General features: G+C 46.7%; 3 protein-coding genes across 5 annotated transcripts; all 3 read left to right on the top strand.

Annotated features, from left to right (window-relative positions):
* Nucleotides 1-274: 274 nt before the first annotated feature.
* Nucleotides 275-8,877, top strand: LOC125524992 (pyruvate dehydrogenase E1 component subunit beta-1, mitochondrial). Its single transcript, XM_048690020.1, has 14 exons — nucleotides 275-509; nucleotides 599-673; nucleotides 1,285-1,365; nucleotides 1,455-1,481; nucleotides 1,585-1,647; nucleotides 1,758-1,844; nucleotides 2,943-3,068; nucleotides 3,493-3,626; nucleotides 3,708-3,780; nucleotides 3,888-3,953; nucleotides 6,929-6,967; nucleotides 7,079-7,203; nucleotides 7,281-7,395; nucleotides 8,520-8,877. The coding sequence occupies exons 1-14, from the start codon at nucleotides 480-482 to the stop codon at nucleotides 8,586-8,588; spliced, it is 1,110 nt and encodes a 369-aa protein (XP_048545977.1). The 5' UTR covers nucleotides 275-479; the 3' UTR covers nucleotides 8,589-8,877.
* A 1,370-nt stretch (nucleotides 8,878-10,247) lies between these two features.
* LOC125524991 (uncharacterized) lies at nucleotides 10,248-15,268 on the top strand. 3 transcript variants are annotated; one of them, XM_048690018.2, is made up of 7 exons: nucleotides 10,248-10,734; nucleotides 11,284-12,776; nucleotides 12,870-13,127; nucleotides 13,486-13,566; nucleotides 14,203-14,359; nucleotides 14,442-14,875; nucleotides 15,067-15,268. In XM_048690018.2, exons 2-7 carry the CDS (start codon nucleotides 11,622-11,624, stop codon nucleotides 15,121-15,123), a joined length of 2,142 nt encoding a protein of 713 aa, XP_048545975.1. In that variant the 5' UTR covers nucleotides 10,248-10,734; nucleotides 11,284-11,621; the 3' UTR covers nucleotides 15,124-15,268. The 3 variants fall into 3 exon arrangements, with proteins under 3 accessions (XP_048545975.1, XP_087390755.1, XP_048545976.1); XM_087534629.1 differs by having other exon boundaries at nucleotides 10,248-10,730; XM_048690019.2 differs by lacking the exon at nucleotides 10,248-10,734 and having other exon boundaries at nucleotides 11,863-12,183.
* Nucleotides 15,269-17,010: 1,742 nt separating this feature from the next.
* LOC125518741 (uncharacterized) lies at nucleotides 17,011-20,049 on the top strand. Its single transcript, XM_048683593.2, has 7 exons — nucleotides 17,011-17,356; nucleotides 17,446-17,629; nucleotides 18,190-18,498; nucleotides 18,936-19,107; nucleotides 19,194-19,386; nucleotides 19,626-19,774; nucleotides 19,853-20,049. The coding sequence occupies exons 1-7, from the start codon at nucleotides 17,011-17,013 to the stop codon at nucleotides 19,970-19,972; spliced, it is 1,473 nt and encodes a 490-aa protein (XP_048539550.2). The 3' UTR covers nucleotides 19,973-20,049.
* The last annotated feature ends 5,978 nt before the right edge of the window (nucleotides 20,050-26,027 follow it).

Consider the following 26,027-nt stretch of genomic DNA (forward strand, 5'->3'; position numbering starts at 1 on the left):
TGTGCATCATCCAATGCAAAGTTTATCCTTCTTTTCCCCTTTATTTAATTTGCACTTTAATTCCGGCATCATAGATCATATACTCCCTTAGATACATCCGTATTTAGATGAATTTAAGACAAGTAATTTGAGACATAATAATTCTATTTGTATCTTGAAATTAAAATGAGGAATTACAGGCAATAATTTGTGTACACTTATTTTTCGAAGCACATACATTCAATACCGAACTTCCTCGATGTCCTTTCGACAAAATATACAAGGAGATAAACGCATGCTGCAAGTCGGCGCGGCAATTTCGGCGGCGTCCTCTCCATCCATCTGCCTCACCCTCCCCCGCCGCCTCAACACGGCGCCATCCTCATCACGAACCCACCAAACAAACAAAAGGCGGACCCAACTCCCCCTCCTCCACCTTCCCCGGAGCACAAATCTCCCATCCCAATCCCCGCCCCCGTCGGTAGCCGATCGCGTCGACGATGCTGGGCGCCGCGAGGAGATCCGGATGCGTACGTGCGCTTCCCTGAGAAGATGTTTTTCCTCCGTCCCTGCCTGTCGGTTTTGTCTCTGATCCGTGTGCGTGTTTCGATCGGTTCAGGTGCTGGGGCAACTGATGCAGACCCTCCGCCCGGCGGCCACGGCGGCGAGGAGCTACTCCGCGACCCCGAAGGAGGTGAGCGCTTGGCTGGAACCCTAGCTTAGCTCGTGTGGTGAGGCGTGGCACGGTCGTCGGTGTGATTGATTAATCTGTTACTATTTGTTTGTTTGTTTGTTCTGGGGTGGTGAATGGTACAGCTAGGTGGGGTTAGTTTTTCGAGACGGTTGATCCTGTGGGCTGTGGCAGGGGTGGTTGCATATTGGCCAGTCATGGGCTTTAAACGGTAAAGTGCGTCGATTGTATGGAACCTTACTCGATTTGTGCAGCTCAGTTCTGGAAATGGCTGGTCGTTCAGGAGAATCAGTCGTTTTGTTGTCGACGTTTCTAGGTGGGAGAACATACCTTTTGTGCGCTGACAGTGGGTTCAGTGAATTGAACGGTACTGTTTTGAAAAATGTATAGCAGTATTGTCTAAGCAGTTTGCTGGACAGCTGGTGTAGAGGTATTTTAGGTTGTTCTGATTTCACCAGATTGAAAGAACCCAACATGTATCTTATTATTTTGTTAATACACTTGCTTGTTGAATTTTTGTAGTGTTGTGTTTGCCTCTAGAATAATTTTATGTTCTGCTTACATTGTGATTTTGTGTGGGAAATTTATGCAGTTCCTCTTCTTTTGCTCTTTAGATGACTGTGCGTGAAGCATTGAATTCCGCCCTTGACGAGGAGATGTCTGCCGACCCTTCTGTTTTCTTAATGGGAGAAGAGGTACCACGATACCTACCACCTGGAAGACAGTTTGTATATTTTTCTCTCCTTTTTTTTGTGCTCTCTAATACTTGTCATTTCTGTGGCAGGTTGGAGAGTACCAAGGTGCGTACAAGGTGAGTGAATTCTTCTCATGACTCATGATTTCTTTATTACTTAGTGGCAACTGAAAATTTGTGTGAATACTATTAGCATTTATATCTTTTATGTTATTTGCAGATAACAAAGGGTTTGCTGGACAAGTATGGTCCTGATAGGGTTCTCGATACACCAATCACAGAGGTTATAAACTTGAACCCTTAAAAGTAATCATTGGTGTCTGTTCATAAGCTGTCAGATTTGTGTGATCAGTTTCGGAGTTTTCAGTACTAATATGCTATTGTTCTCTTCAGGCTGGTTTTACTGGCATTGGCGTTGGTGCTGCCTACCAAGGTCTTAGACCTGTAGTAGAGTTCATGACATTTAACTTCTCAATGCAGGTCAGTCATTTTATTTTCGAAATTCCTGAAAATGCCAGTTTGTCAAATAACCTTATTATATTGCTGCATTGTATTTTTCCCTGCTAGTTTTCTAAGCAGCTTAAATTATGGTAGGTCGTGCTGATTTTCCCCTTGTGATGAGTGGTGATGTAGTCTGCTCTTGATTTGTTCTATATCATGCTGTGTTTAAGTGGATGGGAATATTCTTTTCAATTGTTCTTTATTCTTTTACAGAAACATGATTACTAGAAACTGACATTAGAAAGTACTCATTGGAAGAGTATCATCCTTCTGAAAATTTGATGATCAAGATAACTACATTTTCTTCCCGTTGGTAGCTTAAACAGAATACAGAGCTTGATGGCCACAGTATAGTTTATGCTTAACTGCAAGTACAAGAGTAAAAATCTGTTACTCATACTTTGTTTCGCATGTTGCCTATTGGACATTTGAGAACTTTGTTTTAAGACATAGTTCTTCCTTGTCTGCATGTTCACATATTACTCGGAATGGTTGGATATTGAATGATACCCATTAGTTACTGCTACTCCGTCCCATAATGTAAGACGTTTTTGACACACTGTTGGTAGCTTAAACAGAATACAGAGCTTGATGGCCACAGTATAGTTTATGCTTAACTGCAAGTACAAGAGTAGTAAAAATCTGTTACTCATAGTTTGTTTCGCATGTTGCCTATTGGACATTTGAGAACTTTGTTTTAAGACATAGTTCTTCCTTGTCTGCATGTTCACATATTACTCAGAATGGTTGGATATTGAATGATACCCATTAGTTACCACTACTCCGTCCCATAATGTAAGACGTTTTTGACACACTAGTGTAGTGTCAAAAAACGTCTTACATTATGAGACGGAGGGAGTACTATTTTTGATTAAAACTTTGATCCCCATAATTACATATTAATTGCATACGGCTGCTAGTATGCCTTTCTTGTTGCACTCAGTTTGTACATAACTCTGTCCATAAATTTACTTTCATTTATTCTGTATATAAATCTTGCCGAATATGTCTACATACAACAACTGTGTATTGCATTAGTCAAAGTGTTTGCCTAATAGCACTGTTTTGCACATCCAGGCAATTGATCACATCATCAATTCAGCTGCCAAATCAAACTACATGTCAGCTGGTCAGATATCCGTTCCTATTGTTTTTCGAGGACCAAATGGGGCAGCTGCTGGAGTTGGTGCTCAACACTCGCAGGTTTGACTAAAGCTTATCTCTACCTATTTTTTTCGAGAAATCCAGGAGAATTGCCTTCTCATATAGACAAAGAGAGATGAACAATATGTACAGAGGAGCACACGTTTTTGAAGGGAGCATGGCAAAACCCTATAGCACTAAACTTACCTGTACCTATCCATGTGTTGTTTGTCATCCTTACTCTATTTCTTCTGTTGGTAGTAGAATGAAAGCCAAAACTGTCAGAACATGACTTGTTCATCTCACTATCAATAAATGCATTGAATTGCAAGAGGTGTAAGCTTTAGTGTGCTTCTGGTGCTTCATGATCATAAGATGCATATCATCTTTGGTTTGTTTTTCATTTAGCATTTTTAATCTATTTATCCAAGTAGTGGAACCCTAGTAGTCTAATTTAATTCAGTACTAATTGACTTCGATGCAGTGCTATGCAGCATGGTATGCTCATGTTCCAGGATTGAAGGTCCTAACTCCCTATTCTGCAGAAGATGCTCGAGGCTTGCTAAAAGCTGCAATCAGGGATCCAGACCCTGTTGTTTTCCTGGAAAATGAATTACTGTATGTAATATTTTGCCCTACTTAGTTATATTCTCTACATTCAAGTTGTCATTTCAGCGAATCATTTATTCTTCTTTGCAGCTATGGTGAATCGTTTCCTATTAAGGCTGAAGTACTTGATTCTAGCTTCAGTGTCCCAATTGGCAAAGCTAAGGTATGTTCTTTAGTGGTCAGGAAGAGTTTAGTTCTGTCAGGTTTTTTGTTTGGATTGCCAGCAAGAGTTTTTTTTTTTGGTTTCACCTTTTTTTTTTTGATCTGCAGATAGAACGGGAAGGAAAAGATGTTACAATTACTGCATTCTCTAAGATGGTTGGGTATGCTCTTCAGGTGTGTTACCACAGTACTTTTAAGTAAACGGAAGTCGCTAATAGCTGTGTTTACTTGTGTTGTCCATTAGGCCTTCTTGTTTTACATTCGTTAGTGAAATTTGACCAAATAACGTAATAGTACCATTAGCAGCTAATGGTTTGTTCATTAACTAGATACTTCTTTTATGCAAAGAATGGTTGGTTGTGTAATATAGTGTCACCTTGACTGTGAAAGACTTCTTCACCCTGAACCCCTGCAAAATTGTCCCCAGCGGTCCCTTCCATATTACCTTTGGGTTCGTATCATGCAGAAACTTTTTTGATAGACTGAGGTATAAAACTTCCGTGCGATATTAGTGATGTGTGCCCGCCTGCCCGGGATTCTATGTCAGCCCAGGCTTCAACACGGAAAATGACATGGGGCCAACAGTACTTCCACCTTAAGAAATGACAATTGGCGCTGTGCTGCAGTCTCAGTCCAGCCAATAGCAGCAAGCACACAAAATTAAGGACATTTGGTTTCACTTTTGTCAGTTCTTGGAATAATCAAGTTGCTCTAGAAGGGTGACTTATGACCAAGTTATAACAAGAATACATCAGTACACGAGAAACCACGCCCGCGTCGCTCAGGGGGCGGCTCGGGCGGAACCATAGCCGCCGCCGCCGCCGCCCCTCCCCTCGCCTCCTCCTCCCTCACCGCCGCCGGAGGACGCCGGCGGGCTAAGCCCGCGCGGCAGACGGCGGCGGCGGGGCGTTTCTCCGCGTGTCTATGGTGGGGGAGGCTCGGACCTCCGCGGCTGCGCGATGCGGATTCCGGCGGCTCGGCGGCCGCCCTGGCGCACTCAGGCGGATCCCTAGGCGGCACTCTCCGGCGAGGTGGTGGCTGCGGTGCTCCCTCATGCGGCGGCAGCGAGGAGCTCGAGGGCTTCGTCCCTCCACCGAGGAGATCTGGAGCGGTGGGGTGGCAGCCCACGTTCCCTGCCTGGTGGGTGTGCCTCTGGTGCTCAGGGGGCGCGGCCGTTGGCTCCTCCGCTGACGGCGCGACTGCTGGTGGTTGCCCGATCTGGCCGGGCTTGGTCAGATCTGGCTCGCGGCGTTGGCTGGCGACGAAGATTGGTGGTGGCTCCTGTGTGTTGATGGCGCTGTCGAGGCGCAGGAGGTGTACGGGCCAGCGGATGTGCGGGTCGGCTTGGCCGGCTGCGTGGGGTGGGTGGTAGGCGTCGCTCCCTTCTTGAAGGCGTCACCGTGGAGTTCTCGTCACCGCGCTTCATCCTCGGATCTGGTTCTTCGGGTGAAAGCCTAGACTCGGCTGGGTCGGGCAACGATGTCGTCTCTACTACATTTCCTCCTTTGGGGCGTTGTTTTGAAGACCGGTGATCCTTCTCCGCGCTTCCCTCGGGCTGGACGTGCACGGCATCACGGTTGGCGGGTGCCCAATCGGTGATGCGAGTGGCTGGCGTTGCGACTTGTGCGGCGACGACGATGGTGGCGTGCGAGCTGGGTCGCGGCTTGTCCTTCTGATGTCGACGGTCCGATTCGCCGTTGGGTGCGCCTATGTTTGTTTCTCACCGTGACAGAGAAGTCGAAGCTGCGTGTGGCGGGGCCCCTGCGGCAACGATGACTCCATGAGGGTGGTTTCAGCGGACGGTGCTCTCCGGAGGTTGCGTTGGACTAGATCGGTGCGAGGCTTGCAACTTTCTCCTGCGAAGCGCATCAACAAAATCGGAGCTGCCGGTCCTCGACGTCTCGGCTGACTGTTTGGCTATTGCCGACGAGGTGCTTGGGCGTCGTTCGTTCGGAGGGGCCTTGACGGGTCATCAACGGCGAAGTCGAAGTCGCCTGCTCGGGGAGAGGTGATGACGATGACATTGCAGGCTGCCTCGACGGTGTCCTCTCCTCGACGATGTGCGTGATCTTGTGGGTGCCAGGTCGGCCGATGTGCCCTTTTCTGTGGGCGTTCTGTAACGGTTTTAGTCCGGATTTCCGTTAATTAACCGGACAATTCTCTTCTTCTTAATCAATGAAAATGGCAAATCTTTTGCCTTGTTTCAAAAAAAAAATGACCAAGTTAATTCTTTTAACGAGTTATGAGAAAGCTGTGGCTTCCAGAGTTTGAATAATATCTAAGTGACTACTGAATGCATTCGTGACATTCAGGACCTACACGTCTTGTATGTCTACATGAAGTGAATGATAGAATTAAATTCAAGATGATCTTGCCCATAGTGTCAAAAAATTCAGGATTCAATCTTCATGATCTTCAGTTCTGAGAATCCTATGATATGTCATGATTCGAAATTAACACATTCATGCCCCATAATCACATAAAAGAAAGAAGACCAACCTTCACATGAAGTAGCATTCATTAGATCAGCAAAATCTGTCTCGACATGAATCAGTGCATTAATTAAGTGGATTGTATAGTCATAAGCGCCGTAGCTCAGTGCCAACAATAGTGCTGTTAGGACCATGCAGCTCTACCCTGAGTTCTTCAGCACTAACCTCCTGCTGATTCTGCTTCACCATATTCCACGTTAGAGCACAGACTGCTATGGAACTCAGGGCATCCATGATCTTGATGATAAGGTGCTATGCCTCAGGGCCTGGTGTCATGGCGCTGAAAAAGAAGGTCCTGCATGTTAGACTATAAGTAGTATAGTACACGTACAGCCCATGTATATGGTCAAGGCTGTACGCATAATTGACATGTTACTGGTGCACGACCTGTTGAGCAAAAGAGCTAATCAAACGTGTGTTGAATTCTATAGGCTACCCCCTTCTAATAATTGTCTCAATGTCCAAATTTAGAGAAGTTCAAAATTGGGCCAGCCATAGTGAGATGACATTTTGAGAAATTGATTCTGGTTGAGATGATTTACTTACATGAGTGCATTTATTTTAATTACTAGCATAGTAGCATCAATGATTTTTCCCCACTGTACATAAAATACTCCCTATTGTTCTGGTTACATTCTCATGCTCAGTCATTTTCAGGCTGCAGAGATACTGTCCAAGGAGGGAATCAGTGCTGAGGTAGTTACTTTTCGCGAAACATATTATGTAGTACAGTTATGTGACCAACGTTCTTTTTTAACTACATCCATCATTTTTTTTCTTATTATTCACTATAATATCTGTTAACAGGTGATCAACCTTCGGTCAATTAGACCGTTGGATAGAGCTGCTATCAATGCATCTGTCAGGAAAACCAGCAGATTGGTAACCGTTGAAGAAGGCTTTCCACAACATGGTGTTGGTGCTGAAATATGGTTCGTCTCTCTCTCTCTCTCTCTCTCTCTCTCCCCTATGCTTGGGTGTTGGGTTCTCAGATGTATCTTCATTGCAGCATGTCCGTAGTGGAGGACAGCTTTGAGTATCTTGACGCACCAGTTGAGAGGATTGCCGGAGCTGATGTACCTATGCCCTATGCGGCAAACCTTGAAAGATTGGCAGTTCCACAGGTCTGCACTTGCTGCTTCTTTTACATTGAGCCCAAACCATTGGGTCCCATTTCTTTAGATATTATTGAGAAAGTTCGCCTAATCGATAATAGCATAGCATTTTTCATGAGCAGTACTGGAAATAGCACAGTTTTACCATGATTTTTAGTTTCTTGCCTTCATCCATCTACTGTGGAATCTTTATCTATAGCCAGTATCATTGGTTGGCTACCGCGCAACCTTTATCTATAGCCAGTATTATTGATTGGCTACCATGCAATATTTTCTGAAAGTAGGGGATATTGATGCTATTATTTTTATGTTTGGACTGCCTTGTGTTGGTTTCATACTTCTTCATTCTCAGCGTGCTCCATTGTTATTAAGAATTTAGTGAATTGTATGTACTGTTAAGCGGGTACTTGCCTAGTGGGGCATCAGTGAGGGATTTTTTTTTTGGGGGGGGGGGGTGTCTGACAGGAACCTATAGTTTGCTAATAGCTCGTAGATATGAAGGCTTGCGCCTTGTTAAACTGGGAATTTTCCTAGTGGGTAATGAATGAGACTGCAGTGTAATGAAACACAACAATTTCTTTTGATCTGTCACCAGCGTAGTTACTGATAGCTTGGAATATTTGAAGGTTGGGCATTAGACAGTTAATATGTTTCAGAGATAGGATCCTCCACCCATATTTTTAATCTCTGTAGACATACATCATCAACTGCTAGGATTTAGCTTACCAGATTATGTTGGACATGGGAGACGATTCTTCAAATGTTTCTAGGGAGACGAGTAGGCAGAGCCGCATAGGAAAGGTGGCTATATAGTATGTTGAATTATCTGAGAACATAAGACCTACATATTCAGGCCTCCGTTCGTTCATGGGATAGGAATATCACAGGAATAGGGAAGTCATAGGAAAAGTCAGTGTTGCCACACATATGCATGATTTTGAATTGTTCAGGGAAAATTAACTCCACAGGTTCAGCCAATCATCTTGGAAGTAGATGGTGATATTAGACGTAGGTTGAAGTTTGACATGAATCCCTTGTAGCCGTTAACCTAGTCATATTAGGAGAAAGCAGGATCATGCATGGATAATTTATTTCTTATCCTCGCCTCACTAACGTTTTGGGCATGCTTGCAGGTTGAGGACATCGTCCGTGCAGCAAAGCGAGCTTGCTACAGATCATCATCCATGGCGGCAAACGCCTAAGCACAAATGCAAGTTTTGTTTCTTGGCCTTCTTTGTTCCTTGTCCAGAAAAAATGTACCGAATCGCATAATTGTATCCCCCAACTCGTGTGAGCTAATTTTGTAGATCTGCATGCATTGTTGATTCCGATCTGTCGGCGGCAGTTGGATGACTGCATTGAGTTCATGGTTCATCCCGAGACATTTGAATCATGCAACTTCTGGAGGTTTACATCACTGAGGGATGTATAAATAACATGTATGTAACTGAATTAAACACGGTCAGGTACCAGTACACGATTTTGCTCTGACTTGGGCTGATCTGTTCGTGTGATCAATATCGCGGAGAGAACTGAAACATTGAAATGTTTCCCGGAGTGGGTAATGGTGAACTCACACCGTCACATGCGTACAGTACTTGTGCCTGAGAGTGTTACGTGTGGCAGACGCCTAGAAAGTCTAGAAAGGGCTGAGAAGCTGATTCTACAGGGCGAGGCAGTCTCCAAGGTTCTGCCAGCTATAGTATATACGCGGAAAGCAACAGGTGGAAGTGGAACGGGACCCGTGAAGGAGAGCTCGACCACATGTGGAGCAACTTGCCTCATCATGGACAATGATTCTTCTGCTGGAAACTAGCGAATTGTGGCACACGTATGAGATAGCGATCGACCGTTGCTTTGTCTAATCTGTAGATAATATCATTCCCGCTAGCCCATCATTGGTGTGTGGTGCTGTGGATCAGGCACCGCGCGCGCTCTCTCGTCCCTAATCCACATCGCCTTTTGGCCGCTGTTTCCGCTAGTGGACAGTCCTGTGCCACGATTCAAATCTTAAATGACATCTTCTGTCGTGGTCAACATTACTTTGGTCCATTGAGCCTTCTATTGTACAGTGCTGTAAAAGATTCTTACATCATCCAATGAACAGTCCATCGCTCAGGTATCACAAAGTTGCTGCGAGGGAAGGAAAAAAGATGGAAGCGAGAGAAAGATGATGCATAATGGGCAGGGGAGTGTCATTGGGAAGAAATGGACCAGGTTCTCAGTCTGAGCGGTCTTAGATTTGATACCAAAGTTGAGCGTACGGATCTTAGCCGCCCAAGGAGTAGGTCCAGTCCACTGTTTTGAATCTAGTCTCCTTTTTCTTCTGTGAAATTACAAATAGGCCCCTGAAAAGATGTGTTTCCGCGTATACGGGTCTTCAGTCGTCCGCCTTAAGACGGAGCTTCGATATAGGTTCCTACCATGTGCATGCGTCCATGACAATAAGATCTGATGTCAGGTGTTTTAGGTCGATTCAAGGGTTTAGCAACGGCGACTGACTTCATGGTGCTGGTCTTTAGGGGTACCTTCATGAAAACTTTTTAACTCTGTCATCGATAAGGCTAGTCTATGTCCGATATGGGAGCTGCGACAATGGCACGTCGGTGGCTCGTTCTGATTGCAGTAGTGGTCGGATATAATCTTTATTATGTTTGATTGATGTGCTTTGTATTTTTCATTAACTTTTATAATAGATATAAGTATTTTGCAAAAGAAATAAATGTCCTATGGACAGCAACAGAATTTGTTGCACAAGCCGGTACATTAACCACCGCCGCTCAACCGCCCCACAGTCTCAGAAACCGAATCTGTGAGACGTGAGGGGCCTGAATGTTAGAAACAGAAGCCACAAAACAGACGCGAGAACATTTTCTCTATCCACTCCGGAGAAAAAAAAGAGAAGCAACCGAACGAGAACAAAAGCGAAACCAAAACAGCCGAGCTGATTGGAAACATCCAGATGCCGCTGCTGCTAACCCAACCCAAACCCAGCGTTTCCCCTCATCATTTCTAGCGCCTAATCAAGGACCCTTGGTTAGTTGCTCGCGGAATCATATTCATACCCACCATTGGAGCAGCAAGCGAGAGAGGGGAGCGAAGAAGAAGAGCAGCCAGAAGAGAACGCAAGCGAGGAAGGGAGAGAGAGGCGAAGGTTCGCCGGAGGTGGACGTTGGGAGCCCGGCGGAAATCGCCCGGAGCGATTGAGGCGCGGATTCTCCCCGGGCGGCCTGGTTCCCGGCGGTCGGATCGAAGCGGCCCTCAATCTCGGAGGACCTCGATTCGATTCGGCGGCGCGGGCCGTGCAGCTGTTGATTAATCCATTTGGCTCCATGGATGGACAGGCAGGTACCCCTTTATCGCCGGCTTGTATTTCTGCGATTCCCGTTGCTCTGGTGGGCTCTGCCCGTTTAGCGGTGGGGAATTTGGTTCTTCGTTTCGATCGGTGACGGTTCCGCAGTCCGTCCTCTTATTTGGGTCTCTCATTTCCTCGAATTTGGCTGCTGCCATGCTCCTGATTTCGGTAGTTTTGAGGTTTATCCCATGCATGTCTGTTTGTTCGGGGATTAACTGACTATGTCTTCATTTGTGCCTTGTTTGGGCAGTATGGAGTGGAGTAGATAGCATTGTGATGGATGCGCAATCATTGGTTGGGAACTTGCTATTTCTATGCATCAGGCGGAAGATATAGAAGCTGACAAGCTTGCTTCTCCTGAGCTAAATATAGTAACCGTAGCACGTAGTATTGATTCGGCTTCTCTTCATCATGTAGTGGGATTAATTCAACTCCTTCTATTCATGGGTTTAGTCATGTGATTGGTGTAAGAATAGTTAGCGATTGAGCCTGTGCCTGCTCATCAGTTTGCTGAATCAATGTTCTTCGATTCGTTTCTGCAGGGCTGTGACGTGATCTCCTCGCATGGTTCATCCTAGGTCTCTGGTTGCTTGCTCAGGCTCCAAGTTCTGTGTCATCTCCAGTTGCGGTAGCCAGGAGAGCACGATTAGTAGTGGCAAGATGGTAACCTTGCTTCCAATGGATCTGAATCGGAAATGCCGGTGTGGTTCTGCCCTTCCGGTGGTGATAGGTTTCAATTGGTGATTTGTCTAGGCATTGATTTGGACACTGAAATGGCAAGATACTGAGAGGGCCGTTGAAAGGAACTGGATAGGTGTACTGCAGGATCAATTACAAATTGGGGGTCTTCCTTTTCGCTGAGTATCAGAGATTAGTTGCGATGGGTTTACCCCAAGTTTCTTCAGTCAGGGAGGATGTCTCTACAGGATCGAGGACACCTGTGTCAAGCCCCTCGCGTACCAATGGTGTTGGTGCCTGCGATTTGGATGGGCTTCCTCGAGAAAGCTCAAATGGCAAGGCTTCATATCGATCGATTGGCAATTTCAGTAGACAGACTGCATCAGATTCCCCGGATGAATCAAACGGGTATTTTAGAGACAGCCATGCGTTTGATGGACTCACAGACTTCCAAGGATTAAGAATTGATGATTTTAGAGATGCAAATTCTAGATCTTCTCATAAATTGCAGCCCGCTGTCCATATGCCCACAACAAGGGTTGTGGGCTTTGAATCAAACTGTGTTGGAGGTCCTGATACAGCAGAACTGGATACAATCTGTCCATCTGTGGCCAGTCATAATTTTGGTTCACCATGTGATCAGCATGAACTTCAGGCAAGGAAAAGACTGCTGTCTCCGTTGAAAAATGTGCTCTCTAGAAAGTTTCATGGTGATTCACTGAATATTGCTTCTGGTGATGCTAGATTTCAGCATTCTGAGCCAGGTAAGAAACTCTACAGTTCTGGCTTCCAAGATAATAAAATGGTAAACACCGGAAGCCTCAGTTCTTTTGAGTCACAGGCATGTCCGACCCCTAGATGGTCCAGTCGGACTTCAGAATTTGATGTCAATAGGATTAATTCTAATCATTTCACTGATGGCCCTTTACTTGGGAACAAGGACTCGTTATCCTATTATGATCATCTAGCTGCCAGTGCAAAATTAGCACACTCTCCGCTCTCACTGTCTCCTCTCAGCCCTAGACGTATTCATAAAGTCAAAACTACAGGATCTCCAAGGCATGTAATGAAAGATATTGAAAATGATTTCCTAGATTTGAAGGAACAGGGAGGATTTGATGGAATTAGGATGCTAGATGTGGTAGAGGAAACTAACAGATTACATGATGAATATGATACTATGACCCCTAAAAGAAGTTCATGTAGAAGATATCAAAACTGGGGTTCTGAATCTTTACCCACGTCTCCGCGAGTTGGTTATGGACGGAGTTTGAGTCTCCCTGCAAGGAGGTCACTAGTTGTCTCCTTTGAGGAATCCCTTTTGTCTGGCCGACTTTCTTATGGAAAAGATAATCAGGTCTAATATTTCTTTCTGTTCACCATCTAGTATATACTACAGTTCCAGGGTATTGACTGTTGAATTTGATTCCTTAATTCTCTGTGGATGCAGACAATTGATGGTTTCTTAGCTGTCCTGAATATTGTTGGCGGTAGCTTCTCTCCCCCAACTCAGAAACTTCCATTTGCAGTAGCAAGCATCGGCGAGGATAGCTCCTTATTGTACTATTCTTCTATTGATCTTGCTGGTAGATTGTCCACAAGTGCAACCAACAGCAATAGCCCAAAACTCCAAAGAAGCCTTAGTAACAATGATTCAAGATCAGCAAAGAGTCGCTTACGCATCCCTGCTAAGGGGCGCATACAACTGGTACTAAATTGCTTGACCCTTAGCTCATGATCATATTTGTTCTTGTGCATTTTGTTTTGCAAATACTTTGTCTATATTAACCACTCCATCTTTTCTCTATCTAGTTATGCTTTATAGTAATGAAGATATCTCATTTGACAAGCCATTTTGGATTGTCTGCCTTTGCTTCAACAGAAAACACAACCCTGTATACTTTCTAGACCTGTTTCAATGTGCCAAACCAAATATCACTTGTGATGGCTAGGTTTCCTTTTCTCACAGCACCTGGTGTATTTCTATGCATATTTAAGCTACTATTTAAAATTCTATTGAGTTGTTATACGCGTTCCCATCTTGAGTTAAACAATTGCCTCGTCAGGTTGTGAGCAACCCTGAGAAGACCCCACTCCACACATTCTTCTGCAACTACGACTTGACTGACATGCCATCTGGAACCAAGGTACAAAATATTATGACTAGTTGACTACTTATCCTTTATATATTGAAGAAAACCAAAGGTTATTCTGATATTAGCACCAAAACACAAATGTGCTTTATATCTAGTCCTTCCTTGCTTGCAATTGCAACTTCCATGCTATAACATTTTCCCTTAGCTTTAGCCTGACACCTAAGGAATCATGCACATAGTGTGTCCTCATGTTTTATATTATCCCTTAATCACTATATCTATACTAAGCGGGTTGCCTAAGGAAGTGAGGAAGATTGAAAGAGGGAGAAATATGGCAGCCCACGAGCTGGCATGCCATGCTAGATTACATGGAGACTTTTTCTGTTTAGCAAGTGTTCCACCTAGTTTTGACCATATAATCTGTATGGACAACTTACGTCCTGAGTAATATCTCTCTCTTCCTTTTCCCCTAAAAAAATAACTAAGCGGGTTGCCTAAGTTTGAGATCAGGACAAGAACAGGTAATTCACCATTTAGTGCGTACCTTAACTTTAGAAGTATCATGGCATGCACAGAGAAAATATTTCCTTTTTTTCAAAGAATTTAGTGTCTATATAATCACATTAACCACCTTTTGTTTTCTCTATCCCTTATCTCATCTTATTTCCCTTGTGTATAATGAGACAGACGTTCATGCGGCAAAAGGTCACTCTGTCTCCCACTGTTTCTCCCTCTAATATAGTGAAAGAAGAAAGCAAGACCAGTGACACAAATGTTGGCCCGAAGGCTCAGTGTGTCTCATGTGGGAGTGAACTTGCACAACGAGGAACTCTATGCTTGGAATGTAATGGAGCTGATAGCCTGATAACAAGAGTTGAATCCAAATTATATATGTTGAGTCTCTGATTATTTCTTTGTCTTTGCAGACTGCGGGCAGGGACGGACGTGCAACTCAGCTGAGGAATCAGAAAAGAGACGCACAAACACAAAATGTTACTCATCGGGCACTGACATGAAGGAATCAGATAAACCCAATTCTCTTGGGAATAAGCAAAACAATACTGATTCTGATGATTGTTGCTGTCAGATGGACAACGTGCACTCAGGTGCGAAGAAATCATGTTGTGCGTCTTCCAGGATCAATGACAGTTCAGGTGGAGGCGTGCTCCGCTATGCTTTGCACCTGCGGTTTCTCTGCCCCGCCTCGAAAAAATCCTCAAAATCTATGCTACGTTGCAAATCCGATCCATCATCTGTACCACAGAGCGGCAATATGGTGACTGAGGATAGGAGATTCTATCTCTACAACGATCTTAGAGTTGTATTTCCTCAGAGGCACTCAGATGCGGATGAAGGCGAGGTAACCATCCTAATATCTTGAAAGTTCTCTAGTGACAGCTTTCTTCCAGGTTTTCTTTTTTCGAGCATCAGCTTGCAATTTAGAAGACCTATGCTAAAGTTTGTTGTTCAGCTTATGCATAAATAGTTGCTCTTTTGTTGGTTGATTGGCTAAATTCGAGGATTTAATCGCTGATTCCATTTCTGTTGCAGCTGAAGGTGGAACATGACTTCCCTGCTGATCCCAAGTACTTCGACATAAGCAACTGAAAAATTGCTTTTGCTGTCATGTATAGCCTGTGCTGCGGCGCACCGATAAACGAAAACTCTGTACATATTTATTCCACTAATTTGCCACCAGTCCCCAAAATGTACAGGTTTTATCTTCCAATAAAATGCCTCATTTTAGTTGTTACTTTCTGTATTTCTGCTTCTGCCTTTTGAAACTTTTTAGGGTCATCGTCCATATGTCTGTAGTACTCCCTCCGTCCCGAATTACTTGTCTTATATACGAATATCCATATCTAGACAATCTAAGACAGGTAATTTGGGACAGAGGAAATACAATATTCCAGATCATGAAGTATTGTGTATCGTGTTCCCCATGCTTGGAGTACTCTTGGTAAGTGTACGTACTCAGTCGTGAAAAATTTCAAAATAATTATGGGATAGGAACTACATAGAACAATCATCTATAAACAAGTTGCGAATCCAAGACTAAAACACATACTAGAAACAAAGACAAATCTGGAGATGAATGGTAGCTAATTCAAAGTGGGCTGGGAATTCAGCCCATTTACAATATCAGCTTGAATTCATCCTTTTGTTTCTCAAGCTACAAAGCTACAAGCTGCGTACGAATTTGGATGTTTTCTTCTACTATCAACTAAAGATACACAAGTTCTCACGTATTAATGAAAACAAAAGCAGTCACACAATGTGTTTATTTAAGGCACACAAGGTTTATTAATGTACTCCTACTTTTCTTTTTGAGAAAAAATGTACTCCTACTTGGCATCATTTGGTGATCTCCGAAATGATCTCAAACTTATATGCGTTGTTTTGAAAACACGACGTGCCTGAGTTCAGGGAGCCGTAAAACAGAACAATTGGTTCGACCCAAAATTGCAGCGTTTGAGTAGTTTAGTTTAGTTTCCAGCACGCTCAATTGTTTTGACTCGGAAACTTTTTAAGAAAAGGAGATGTTTGGGTCGGTGTCCGGTGTCGCTGGTAATACGACTTTGTAGACAATGGATGCTTTGCCGGTATAAATAAATAAAATTATTATAGGGGGAGATCATGAAGATAGCTTCTTAATTTGTGACTTGTGAGACCAATCCAGTGGTATAATCTTCATCTCGTCGACTAGTCCCAATCGAGAAGAAAGTTGATGGATAATCAGGCTCTAGCAGCAACGGCAATTGAGAATAATCTAGATACGGAAGTGCCATCTCTTTCTCTCACAACCCTTTAAAATTCTTTCATATTCTTATTCGTATATATTAGATGCGCGGCCCGTGCTGCGGCGGATCGCTCAGTCGCGTTGGCGGCGGATGGCCCTGCCGGTCTCGCGGCGGCGGCGGCGCGACACCACCTCCGCCCAACTGTCTGCCACCTCCTGCGGCATCGCCGTCCCCGCCCAACTGTCTGTCCCGTCCCGCGCCCCCAAACCTCTTGCCATCTTTTGTTTAGAGCAACTTCAATGGAGCGACCCATTTTGTCTGTTTGGATCATCCGGACACACAAGTTGGTCCAGCGGGACGACTCAAACGGACACAGCGTCCGCCCGCTGTTCGTTTCGTGTCCGCTCAAACTCATTTTTATCTCAAATTTGAGACACATTTGGGTCCGCGGCGGACACAAAACGAACGTTTTCTGTGGCCTCCTCGTCCGCCTTCGTCCGCTGCATGCGAGCACTGGCCCATCTGTCAGCCACCCACCCATCCCACCCCCGTCTCTCTTCTCCTTTTCTCTTTCTCCCATCCACCCCACAGTGCCCCGCTACCGGCCGCTTCGGCCTCCGTCGCGAGCTAGCAGGGAGCAAGGGGGCAGCGCCGGAGAAGCACCGGAGCGGGGGCAACGCCGGGCCAAGTGGATGCTCTCAATGACCTCGCCGCGCAGGCGGCGCACCTCCACAGCGAGAACACGCGCGACCCCATGCTCTCGACGACCTCGCCGGGCGTGGGCGAGGCGCGAGCTGCTGCTGGCGTACATCGCGGGTGGCGTGCGGTGCGCTGCCGGGGCGAGAGCTACTGCAGCCCCGGCGAGCTGCTGCGGGCGGAGCTCGGGCACGAGTGGCACGGGGCCGGAGCAGCGGGGAGGGGCACGCAGCGTGGGTGGCGTGCGGTGCGCGGCCGGTCGAGAGCTGCTGCAGCCCCGGCGAGGCGCATGCGACGGGGCGCGAGCGTGGCGTGCGGGAGCTGCGGGGCGGGGCGCGGGGCGAGGCTGCACGGCTGTTGGTTGGAAGCTCGTCGGATGCAGGTCAGATACTCGTCGGATGCTAGTCAGACAATCATTGGATGCTGGCATCAAGCTGTGCACGGAGCCTCTTGACATGAAGCTGCTCGTGCTCTGTGTGTGATGTCTACGTAGGGGGCGGCTGCTTGCATGCATGTGCTGGTGCGAGCGCGCGACCTGAGCACGGGCGTCGGCGGAGGCGACCTCGCGGGGGCGTGACCGAGTTGCAGGGCGGGCGCGGCGAGCTGTGGGGCGGGGTGGGGCACGCGCGACGGGCCCGGCGAGCTGCGGACGGGAGCTCGCGGGCGAGGCGGTGGAGGTGAGCTCGCGTGCGCAGGGTGAGGTCGCGCGGGAGCTCGCCCACCAGATGTTTGACTAAATGCCGACGCGAATATGCACAAAATGGGTCTGGCTTCCGTTAGACGCACCGGCCGACCCAAACGAAAAAGCGGATAGGGACAGGCGGACGGGCGACCCAAACAAAAAAAGCGGACAAAATCAGCGTCCGTTTGGGTCACCCCATTGGAGTTGCTCTTGGGTTCATCATCGGCTAGACTAATCAGCAGAAAGGGCGTGGATAGAAATCTAGTTTATCGTTTGCCTAGCTAGGGAGGTGGATCTAATCTACTTTGTCTGATGGTTGCAACAACAATTTATCAACTTTTACACGAATCAGCAAAAAAAATAAAATAAATCATCATTCCTTCAGTTAAGCTTTGTCCATAGAATGCTGCTACGAATTGTTCACTCAGCTCCTATGCCAATCTGAATCGCCATTTTACTTCTACTCACAGTAAGAATGCTGCTGCTCTTGCCTCCGGGGGTTCTTTATAGTAGAACAGAAGAAGAAACTTCTACTCATCGATTTACTTAATTCAGGTGCCAGGATCATGTGGCTGAGCCTCCATCCGCACGGTCGGTCTCGTACTTGAGCATCTTGCTCGGCACTACAACACTCAAGGACACTGCCACTTCCTCATCCTCCCCACAGGCTGTAGCTGAGACGCCGCCACCGAAGCCAACCATTTATGTCAACGACCCTCCTGATTGGTACTTCAGTATTTACATCAGGATCGATCGTTCAGGATTTTTCCACACATATCCTCATCTCGGTGGACCATTCAAGAGCTTAAAGGAAGTTGAAAAGGCTATTGAGAGCTATCTTCATGACAAGCGGCATAAAACGCTGTATGGTTTCTCAATTTCTTCCATGCCTTTTTCTTCCTGTTTGCACACTTGCATCTGCACTTGATTATTTTCCCTGAGATAATACCATATAAGAGCTGTCAAGTTGATCACAGAAATGCTACCTTATATTTGGTCCTCTCTTCAAGTTCCTGTCGTGGAATACCTTAAATTACCTCAACAGTTTGAACTAAGAACATAATTCGCAAGTACAACTCAAAATTAACAAAGTTCATATTTGAGCTGCCGCTTTTTTATTGTAGGTATACTATCATCTGGATTGTATCTTGTACAATTAGTTGGCTTTTAGCTTGGGACACCCATCTACCGGTGCTTCCTTTGTTCCAAAACATGGTGATTAGGATCTGAAAATGAAGATGCGTATCTTTTATAATATAACAAGTAAATACTTCTTCCAGAACCTAATGATACACTTGTAGGTGGAACGAGCAAGCTGGGGATGAAATCATTATAAGAAAGACTCTTTACTGGCCTGATGGCAGAACAAGGAAATGTTCAGACGAGCACGTAGTGGAGTTTACCCGTGAGCAAATGAGTTTAATGCTTCAAGCTTTACTGGACAAGTATAATGAGGATCGCAATCTTGTTGGGGTATCTCTCTCTCTCTCTCGCTCTCTCTCATCATTATGTCCTGTTTCCTTAAATGTAATGATTGCTGATCCACCCCATTCTTTTAGGATCTTGCGTATGAATTCAAGGATTTTTTGCACTATCAAACAATTTGTGAAGACTATAAGTGGTACAAGCATTTCAATTTCACGACAAAGACTAAAGATGGAATTGAGGATCTTTTCTTTGCTGAAGTGACAAAGGGAGCAGATGATGCATTAGTGGCCAACTGTTTCTGCAAGATTGAATCCAATGAAAATGGTAAGTATTGACAGAGGCCAGAAAGACTGGGCTATTCACTAGAAGGTTGCATATGGATCTTGTCTTTCTGTCTGTTCAACAACAGGCAAAATTGTGCATCCTGTCCTTTTCCACTCTTGTTTGAATTCAGAAGGCAAATTCATTGTTGTCTTAACTTGCATCTTGAGAAGTTTTACCCTCACTCACTGACATGACGGAGGTATAACAGTTGTCTGTTTTAATATTTTTTATTAATGAAGGCCACTGCTATGGTTGCATAAATCATGGAATTACTGATATGAAGCACCCCAACAAGGCTGATGCATACTCCGGTGGTCACTTGAACGTATATTTGCCATTTGGTGGGTGTAGAAGACGTCCTAACACGTGGACAGGCTCTAAGGAAGATGTACAAACTAAAACTTTGATCATATTAAAACTGGTTGTCACTTGGATGTCAGTCTTATTATCTTTCTATTTATTACAGGTGGCAGCTGAGGAAGCTAGGCTGAGAATTATTTATCATATATTTATGGTGCTAGTTGTTGGAGTTGTGGTGGAAATAAGCAACCATTTTTATTGTTTGTGGTGTGTATTAGAGTGCTAGTTGTTGGAATTGTGTTATGTTTACTTGCACAGCCCAGTGCTCCTTGTTGCTACCCTCACTCTTGTAGAAGTTATTTATCAAGTACTGTATGAATTATGGCATCTGGTTATTATCCTTTTGTTGTTCCTTGCTGCAGTTGTTACCTCGCTCTATGAGACATACTAGAGTGACCATCGTCAAGATAATATTTTGCTTTCTGTTCCTTGTATGAAATCTCCATTGTTTGCTATCCTTTCTAACAAGTGTCACCACGAGTTTCACGGCAAAGAACGAGTAGCGAGCCGCGCTAAAACTGCGGGGATCATAACTTTTTTTTTGAAAAGGAGGAAAACCCCCGGCCTCTGCATCAACGGGGATCATAACTTGATAGATGACAACCATCAAACAGGCAAGATTGGATCACTGGCAGTATATTAATTTCCCATCGCTCAGAATCCTCCTGGTGGATTCTGATAGGCGACACATTGTTGTTGTTGGATCAAAGATGGCTAAGCTTCTTCTATGATCAATGAAAGTAGCCTTGTCTGCCTTTCGTCAAGAACTGTATGGTTAATGTATCTGTTGCTAAGTGTATGAGATTATGATTGCACGATGTATTGCTCTCGTGCATAGGCACGTACATATGATGTACAAGGTGGGGCCTCTACCTCAATCTACACAAGAAACTAGAGAGGTGGGCCTAGTCAATATACATGCACAAATAACATACTCAACACCCCTCTGCAGTCGAAGTGGCACCGCGGCTGACGCAAAGACTGGACCAGAACTCCTCAAATGACGCCGTAGGCAAGCCCTTGGTCATGATATCGGCAAATTGTTGGGAAGTAGGGACGTGTAAAACACGAATATGACCAAGGGCCACCTGTTCCCGAACAAAATGAATATCCAACTCAATATGCTTGGTCCGTCGATGATGCACCGGGTTAGCGGAGAGGTAGACCGCCGAGACGTTGTCGCAGTAGACCACCGTGGCACGGTCAACAGGACAAGAGAGCTCCTGAAGCAGCTGGCGAAGCCATGAACACTCGGCGATGGCGTTGGCCACCGCATGATACTCAGCCTCAGCACTGGAACGAGAGACTGTAGGCTGCCGCTTGGACGACCACGAGATAAGTGAGGGTCCAAGGTAGACACAATAGCCCGAAGTGGAGCGACGAGTGTCAGGGCAGCCCGCCCAGTCTGCATCGGAGTAGGCGGTGAGGGCGGTGTCGGCGGAGGCGTGAAGCGTGACGGCAAGATCCATAGTGCCACAGATATAGCGGAGAATCCGCTTGACGGCAGCCCAGTGAACGTCTCAAGGAGCATGCATATGAAGACACACCTGCTGCACGGCATACTGGATCTCCGATCGAGTCAGAGTGAGGTACTGGACCGATAGAAAGCAGCATCCGAAGCAGGAGAACCATCTGTGGCAGAAAGCTTGGCCTTCGTATCAACAGGCGTAGTGGCGGGCTTGCAGTTAAGCATGCTGGCGCGCTCCAGGAGCTCGTGAGCGTACTTCCGCTGATGAAGGAAGAAGCCATACGGACGGCGCACCACCTCGACACCGAGGAAGTAGTGCAAAGGACCCAAGTCCTTGATGGTGAAATCAGCGCGAAGACGAGCCGTGAGCTGACTGAGGAGACCAGCCGTACATGCCATCAGGATGATGTCTTCGACATAGAGCAGCAAGTAGGCCATGTTAGAGCCCTGATGATAGACGAAGAGCAAGGCGTCTAAGCGGGTAGAGCGGAACCCAAGCTGGTGGAGAAACGCCGCGATGCGCTGGTACCAAGCACGCATAGCCTGCTTGAGTCCATACAAGGACCGCGAAAGTAGGCACACGTGGTCAGGAAGCGCCGGGTCCACGAACTCGGTGGGCTGCTGGCAGAAGACCTGCTCCTCGAGGTGACCATGGAGGAAGGCGTTGGAGACGTCCATCTGGTGCACCGGCCAAGCACGGGAGACCGCAAGGTGGAGAACCGTGCGTATCATGCCGGGCTTGACGACCGGAGCAAAGGTGTCAGTGAAGTCGATGCCAGCACGCTTTCGGAAACCACGAACAACCCAGCAGGCTTTGAAGCGATCAAGGGTACCATTAGGATGGAGCTTGTGTTTAAAGACCCACTTCCCGGTAATCACGTTGGCGTGCCGGTGATGGGGAACAAGCTGCCACGTCCGGTTGCGCAATAGGGCGTCAAACTCCTCTTGCATCGCAGCCATCCAGAACGGGTCACGAAGAGCGGTTCGAACGGAGGACGGCAACGGCGATGGCTCAGAGGTGGACACTGCATGGACGTAGTCATCCGAGGCATAGCGCGAGCTCGGGCGAAAATCACCCGTGCGGGCGTGGGTGACCGGACCGGCCACAGGCGCCGGGGAGACCGCGTGCGTCGGGGGCGCCGAGGGGGCCGCGGGCGCCGGGGGGGGGGGGGGAGGGGGCGGGCACCGGGGGCGCTGAGGGGGCCGCGGGCGCCGGGGGCACCGGGGGCGCAAGCGCCACAGCTGTAGGAGGCGCCGTATGCGGGGGACGCGCCTCAAAGCCAGGTGGCAGGCCAAGAGGGGCACGCGAGTGCCCTGGGAGAGGCGTCGAGGAGCCTGCGTCACCGATGGCGGGAGGAACAGCGGGGGTACCTGGTGAAACGGAAAGACATGCTCATCAAAGTAAATGTGCCGGGAAGTGAACACACGGTGGGAGACGGGATCGTAGCACCGATATCCCTTGGAGTTGGAGGGGTAGCCGATGAAGATGCAAGCGACAGAACGAGGTGCGAGTTTGTGAGGAGCGGAGTCGACAGTGCTAGGATAGCAAAGACACCCGAAAATACGCAAGCCGTCATAAGATGGGGGCGTACCGAAGAGAACATGGTGAGGTGCATAGTTCCATCGTGGGCGGCAAGGGCGAAGGTTAAGGAGAAGAGAAGCAGTGGCGAGTGCGTCCGGCCAGAAACGAGGCGGCACATTAGCATGGAACAGGAGCGTGCGAATGCAGTCGTTCAGAGTGCGAAGGACGCGTTCGGCTCAACCATTCTGCTGGGAAGTATACGGGCATGTGAGACGAAAGACTGTGCCATGGTGCGACAGAAAAGTGTGGAAAGCAAGGTTGTCGAACTCTTTTCCATTGTCGGTTTGAAAAGTAAGGATGAGACGCCCAAACTGCGTGCTGACATAGAAGTAAAAAGCCGTCAAAGTGGAGAGTGCATCCGACTTTCTGCGCAAAAGAAAAGTCTACATAATGAGAACAATCATCAAGGATAACCAAATAATATAAATAGCCTGAATTACTAGGAACCGAAGAGGTCCACACATCGCTATGAATCAACTGAAAAGGAAAATAAGCTATGGTGGTGGAGTTATTAAACGGGAGGCGAACATGTTTGCCGACACGACAGGCATGACAGGTGTGATCCTCTATCTTATGACAACTGAAACTGAAACTCTTAAGAATATGACGAAGTGTGACGGGGTTGGGATGACCCAAACAAGCGTGCCAGAGATCGACTGGTGGATGTGTTGGAAATATGCTCTAGAGGCAATAATAAAATGGTTATTATTATATTTCTTTGTTCATGATAATTGTCTATTGTTCATACTATATTTGTGTTATCCGGAAATCGTAATACATGTGAATATATAGACCACAACATGTCCCTAGTGACTCTCTAGTTGACTAGCTCGTTGATCAACAGAAAGTCATGGTTTCCTGACTATGGACATTACATGTCATTGATAATGGGATCACATCATTAGAAGAATGATGTGATGGACAAGACCCAATCTTAAGCATAGCGCAAGATCGTGTAGTTCGTCTGCTAGAGCTTTTCTAATGTCAAGTATCATTTCCTTAGACCATGAGATCGTGTAACCCCCGGATGCCGTAGAAGTGCTTTGGGTGTACCAAACGTCACAACGTAACTGGGTGACTATAAAGGTATACTACAGATATCCCTGAAAGTATCTCTTGGGTTGACACGGATCGAGACTGGGATTTGTCACTCCGTATGACGGAGAGGTATCTCTGTGCCCACTCGGTAATGCATCATCATAATGAGCTCAATGTGACCAAGTGTTTGGTCATGGGATCATGCATTATGATACGAGTAAAGTGACTTGCCGGTAACGAGATTGAACGAGGTATTGGGATACCGACGATCGAATCTCGGGCAAGTAACGTACCGATTGACAAAGGGAATTGAATACGGGATTGATTGAATCCTTGACATCGTGGTTCATCCAATGAGATCATCGTGGAACATGTGGGAGCCAACATGGGTATCCAGATCCCGCTGTTGGTTATTGACCAAAGAGTCGTCTCGATCATGTCTGCGTGTCTCCCGAACCCGTAGGGTCTACACACTTAAGGTTCGGTGACGCTAGGGTTGTAGAGATATTAGTATGCGGTAACCCGAAAGTTGTTCGGAGTCCCGGATGAGATCCCGGACATCACGAGGAGTTCCGGAATGGTCCGGAGGTGAAGATTTATATATAGAAAGTCCAGTTTCGGCCATCGGGAAAGTTTCGGGGGTAATCGGTATTGTACCGGGACCACCAGAAGGGTCCCGGGGGTCCACCGGGTGGGGTCACCTATCCCGGAGGGCCCCATGGGCTGAATTGGGAGGGGAACCAGCCCCCGGTGGGCTGGTGCGCCCCCCCATGGGCCTTCCCCTGCGCCTAGGGTTGGAAACCCTAGGGGTGGGGGGCGCCCCACTTGGCTTGGGGGGCAAGTCCCCCTTGGCCGCCGCCCCCCTTGGAGATCCCATCTCCTAGGGCCGGCGCCCCCCTAGGGGCCCTATATATAGTGGGGGGAGGGAGGGCAGTCGCACCCAAGTCCCTGGCGCCTCCCTCTCCCCCCGTGACACCTCTCCCTCTCGTTGGTGCTTGGCGAAGCCCTGCCGAGATCACTGCTGCTTCCACCACCACGCCGACGTGCTGCTGGATCTCCATCAACCTCTCCTTCCCCTTGCTGGATCAAGAAGGAGGAGACGTCTTCCCAACTGTACGTATGTTGAACGCGGAGGTGCCGTCCGTTCGACGCTAGGTCATCGGTGATTTGAATCACGACGAGTACGACTCCATCATCCCTGTTCTCTTGAACGCTTCCGTTCGCGATCTACAAGGGTATGTAGATGCACTCCCCTCTCACTCGTTGCTAGATGACTCCATAGATTGATCTTGGTGATGCGTAGAAAATTTTAAAATTCTGCTACGTTCCCCAACAGTGGTATCAGAGCTAGGTCTATGCGTAGTTTCTATGCACGAGTAGAACACAAGTTGTTGTGGGCGTTGATTTTGTCAATTTTCTTGCCGTTACTAGTCTTATCTTGATTCGGCGGCATCGTGGGATGAAGCGGCCCGGACCGACCTTACATGTACGCTTACGTGAGACTGGTTCCACCGACTGACATGCACTAGTTGCATAAGGTGGCTAGCGGGTGTCTGTCTCTCCCACTTTAGTCGGATCGGATTCGATGAAAAGGGTCCTTATGAAGGGTAAATAGAAATTGGCATATCACGTTGTGGTTTTGGCATAGGTAAGAAATGTTCTTACTAGAAACCTATAGCAGCCACGTAAAAACTTGCAACAACAATTAGAGGACGTCTAACTTGTTTTTGCAGCATGTGCCATGTGATGTGATATGGCCAAAAGGATGTGATGAATGATATATGTGATGTATGAGATTGATCATGTTCTTGTAATAGGAATCACGACTTGCATGTCGATGAGTATGACAACCGGCAGGAGCCATAGGAGTTGTCTTAATTTATTTATGACCTGCGTGTCAACATAAACGTCATGTAATTACTTTACTTTATTGCTAAACCGTTAGCCATAGTAGTAGAAGTAATAGATGACGAGATAACTTCATGAAGACACGATGATGGAGATCATGGTGTCATCCCGGTGACGATGATGATCATGGCGCCCCGAAGATGGAGATCAAAAGGAGCAAATGATATTGGCCATATCATGTCACTATTTGATTGCATGTGATGTTTATCATGTTTTGCATCTTATTTGCTTAGAACGACGGTAGATTAAATAAGATGATCCCTCACATAATTTCAAGAAAGTGTT

This window comes from Triticum urartu, chromosome 7A (assembly GCF_056163025.1).
Source record: "Triticum urartu cultivar PI428250 chromosome 7A, HENAU_Tu73, whole genome shotgun sequence".
Taxonomy (NCBI): domain Eukaryota; kingdom Viridiplantae; phylum Streptophyta; class Magnoliopsida; order Poales; family Poaceae; genus Triticum; species Triticum urartu.

Excerpts from the sequence above, each read along its gene's own strand:
- LOC125524991 (XM_048690018.2), top strand. The coding sequence starts at position 11,622 with ATGGGTTTACCCCAAGTTTCTTCAGTCAGGGAGGATGTCTCTACAGGA. Across the intron at positions 13,128-13,485 it reads CTAAGGGGCGCATACAACTG|GTTGTGAGCAACCCTGAGAA; the intron begins GTACTAAATTGC and ends TTGCCTCGTCAG. Across the intron at positions 14,360-14,441 it reads AGGAACTCTATGCTTGGAAT|ACTGCGGGCAGGGACGGACG; the intron begins GTAATGGAGCTG and ends TTGTCTTTGCAG.
- LOC125518741 (XM_048683593.2), top strand. The coding sequence starts at position 17,011 with ATGCTCTCGACGACCTCGCCGGGCGTGGGCGAGGCGCGAGCTGCTGCT. Across the intron at positions 19,108-19,193 it reads AGGATCGCAATCTTGTTGGG|GATCTTGCGTATGAATTCAA; the intron begins GTATCTCTCTCT and ends CCATTCTTTTAG. Across the intron at positions 19,387-19,625 it reads GATTGAATCCAATGAAAATG|GCCACTGCTATGGTTGCATA; the intron begins GTAAGTATTGAC and ends TTATTAATGAAG.
- LOC125524992 (XM_048690020.1), top strand. The coding sequence starts at position 480 with ATGCTGGGCGCCGCGAGGAGATCCGGATGC. Across the intron at positions 1,648-1,757 it reads TCGATACACCAATCACAGAG|GCTGGTTTTACTGGCATTGG; the intron begins GTTATAAACTTG and ends TGTTCTCTTCAG. Across the intron at positions 3,954-6,928 it reads TGGTTGGGTATGCTCTTCAG|GCTGCAGAGATACTGTCCAA; the intron begins GTGTGTTACCAC and ends AGTCATTTTCAG.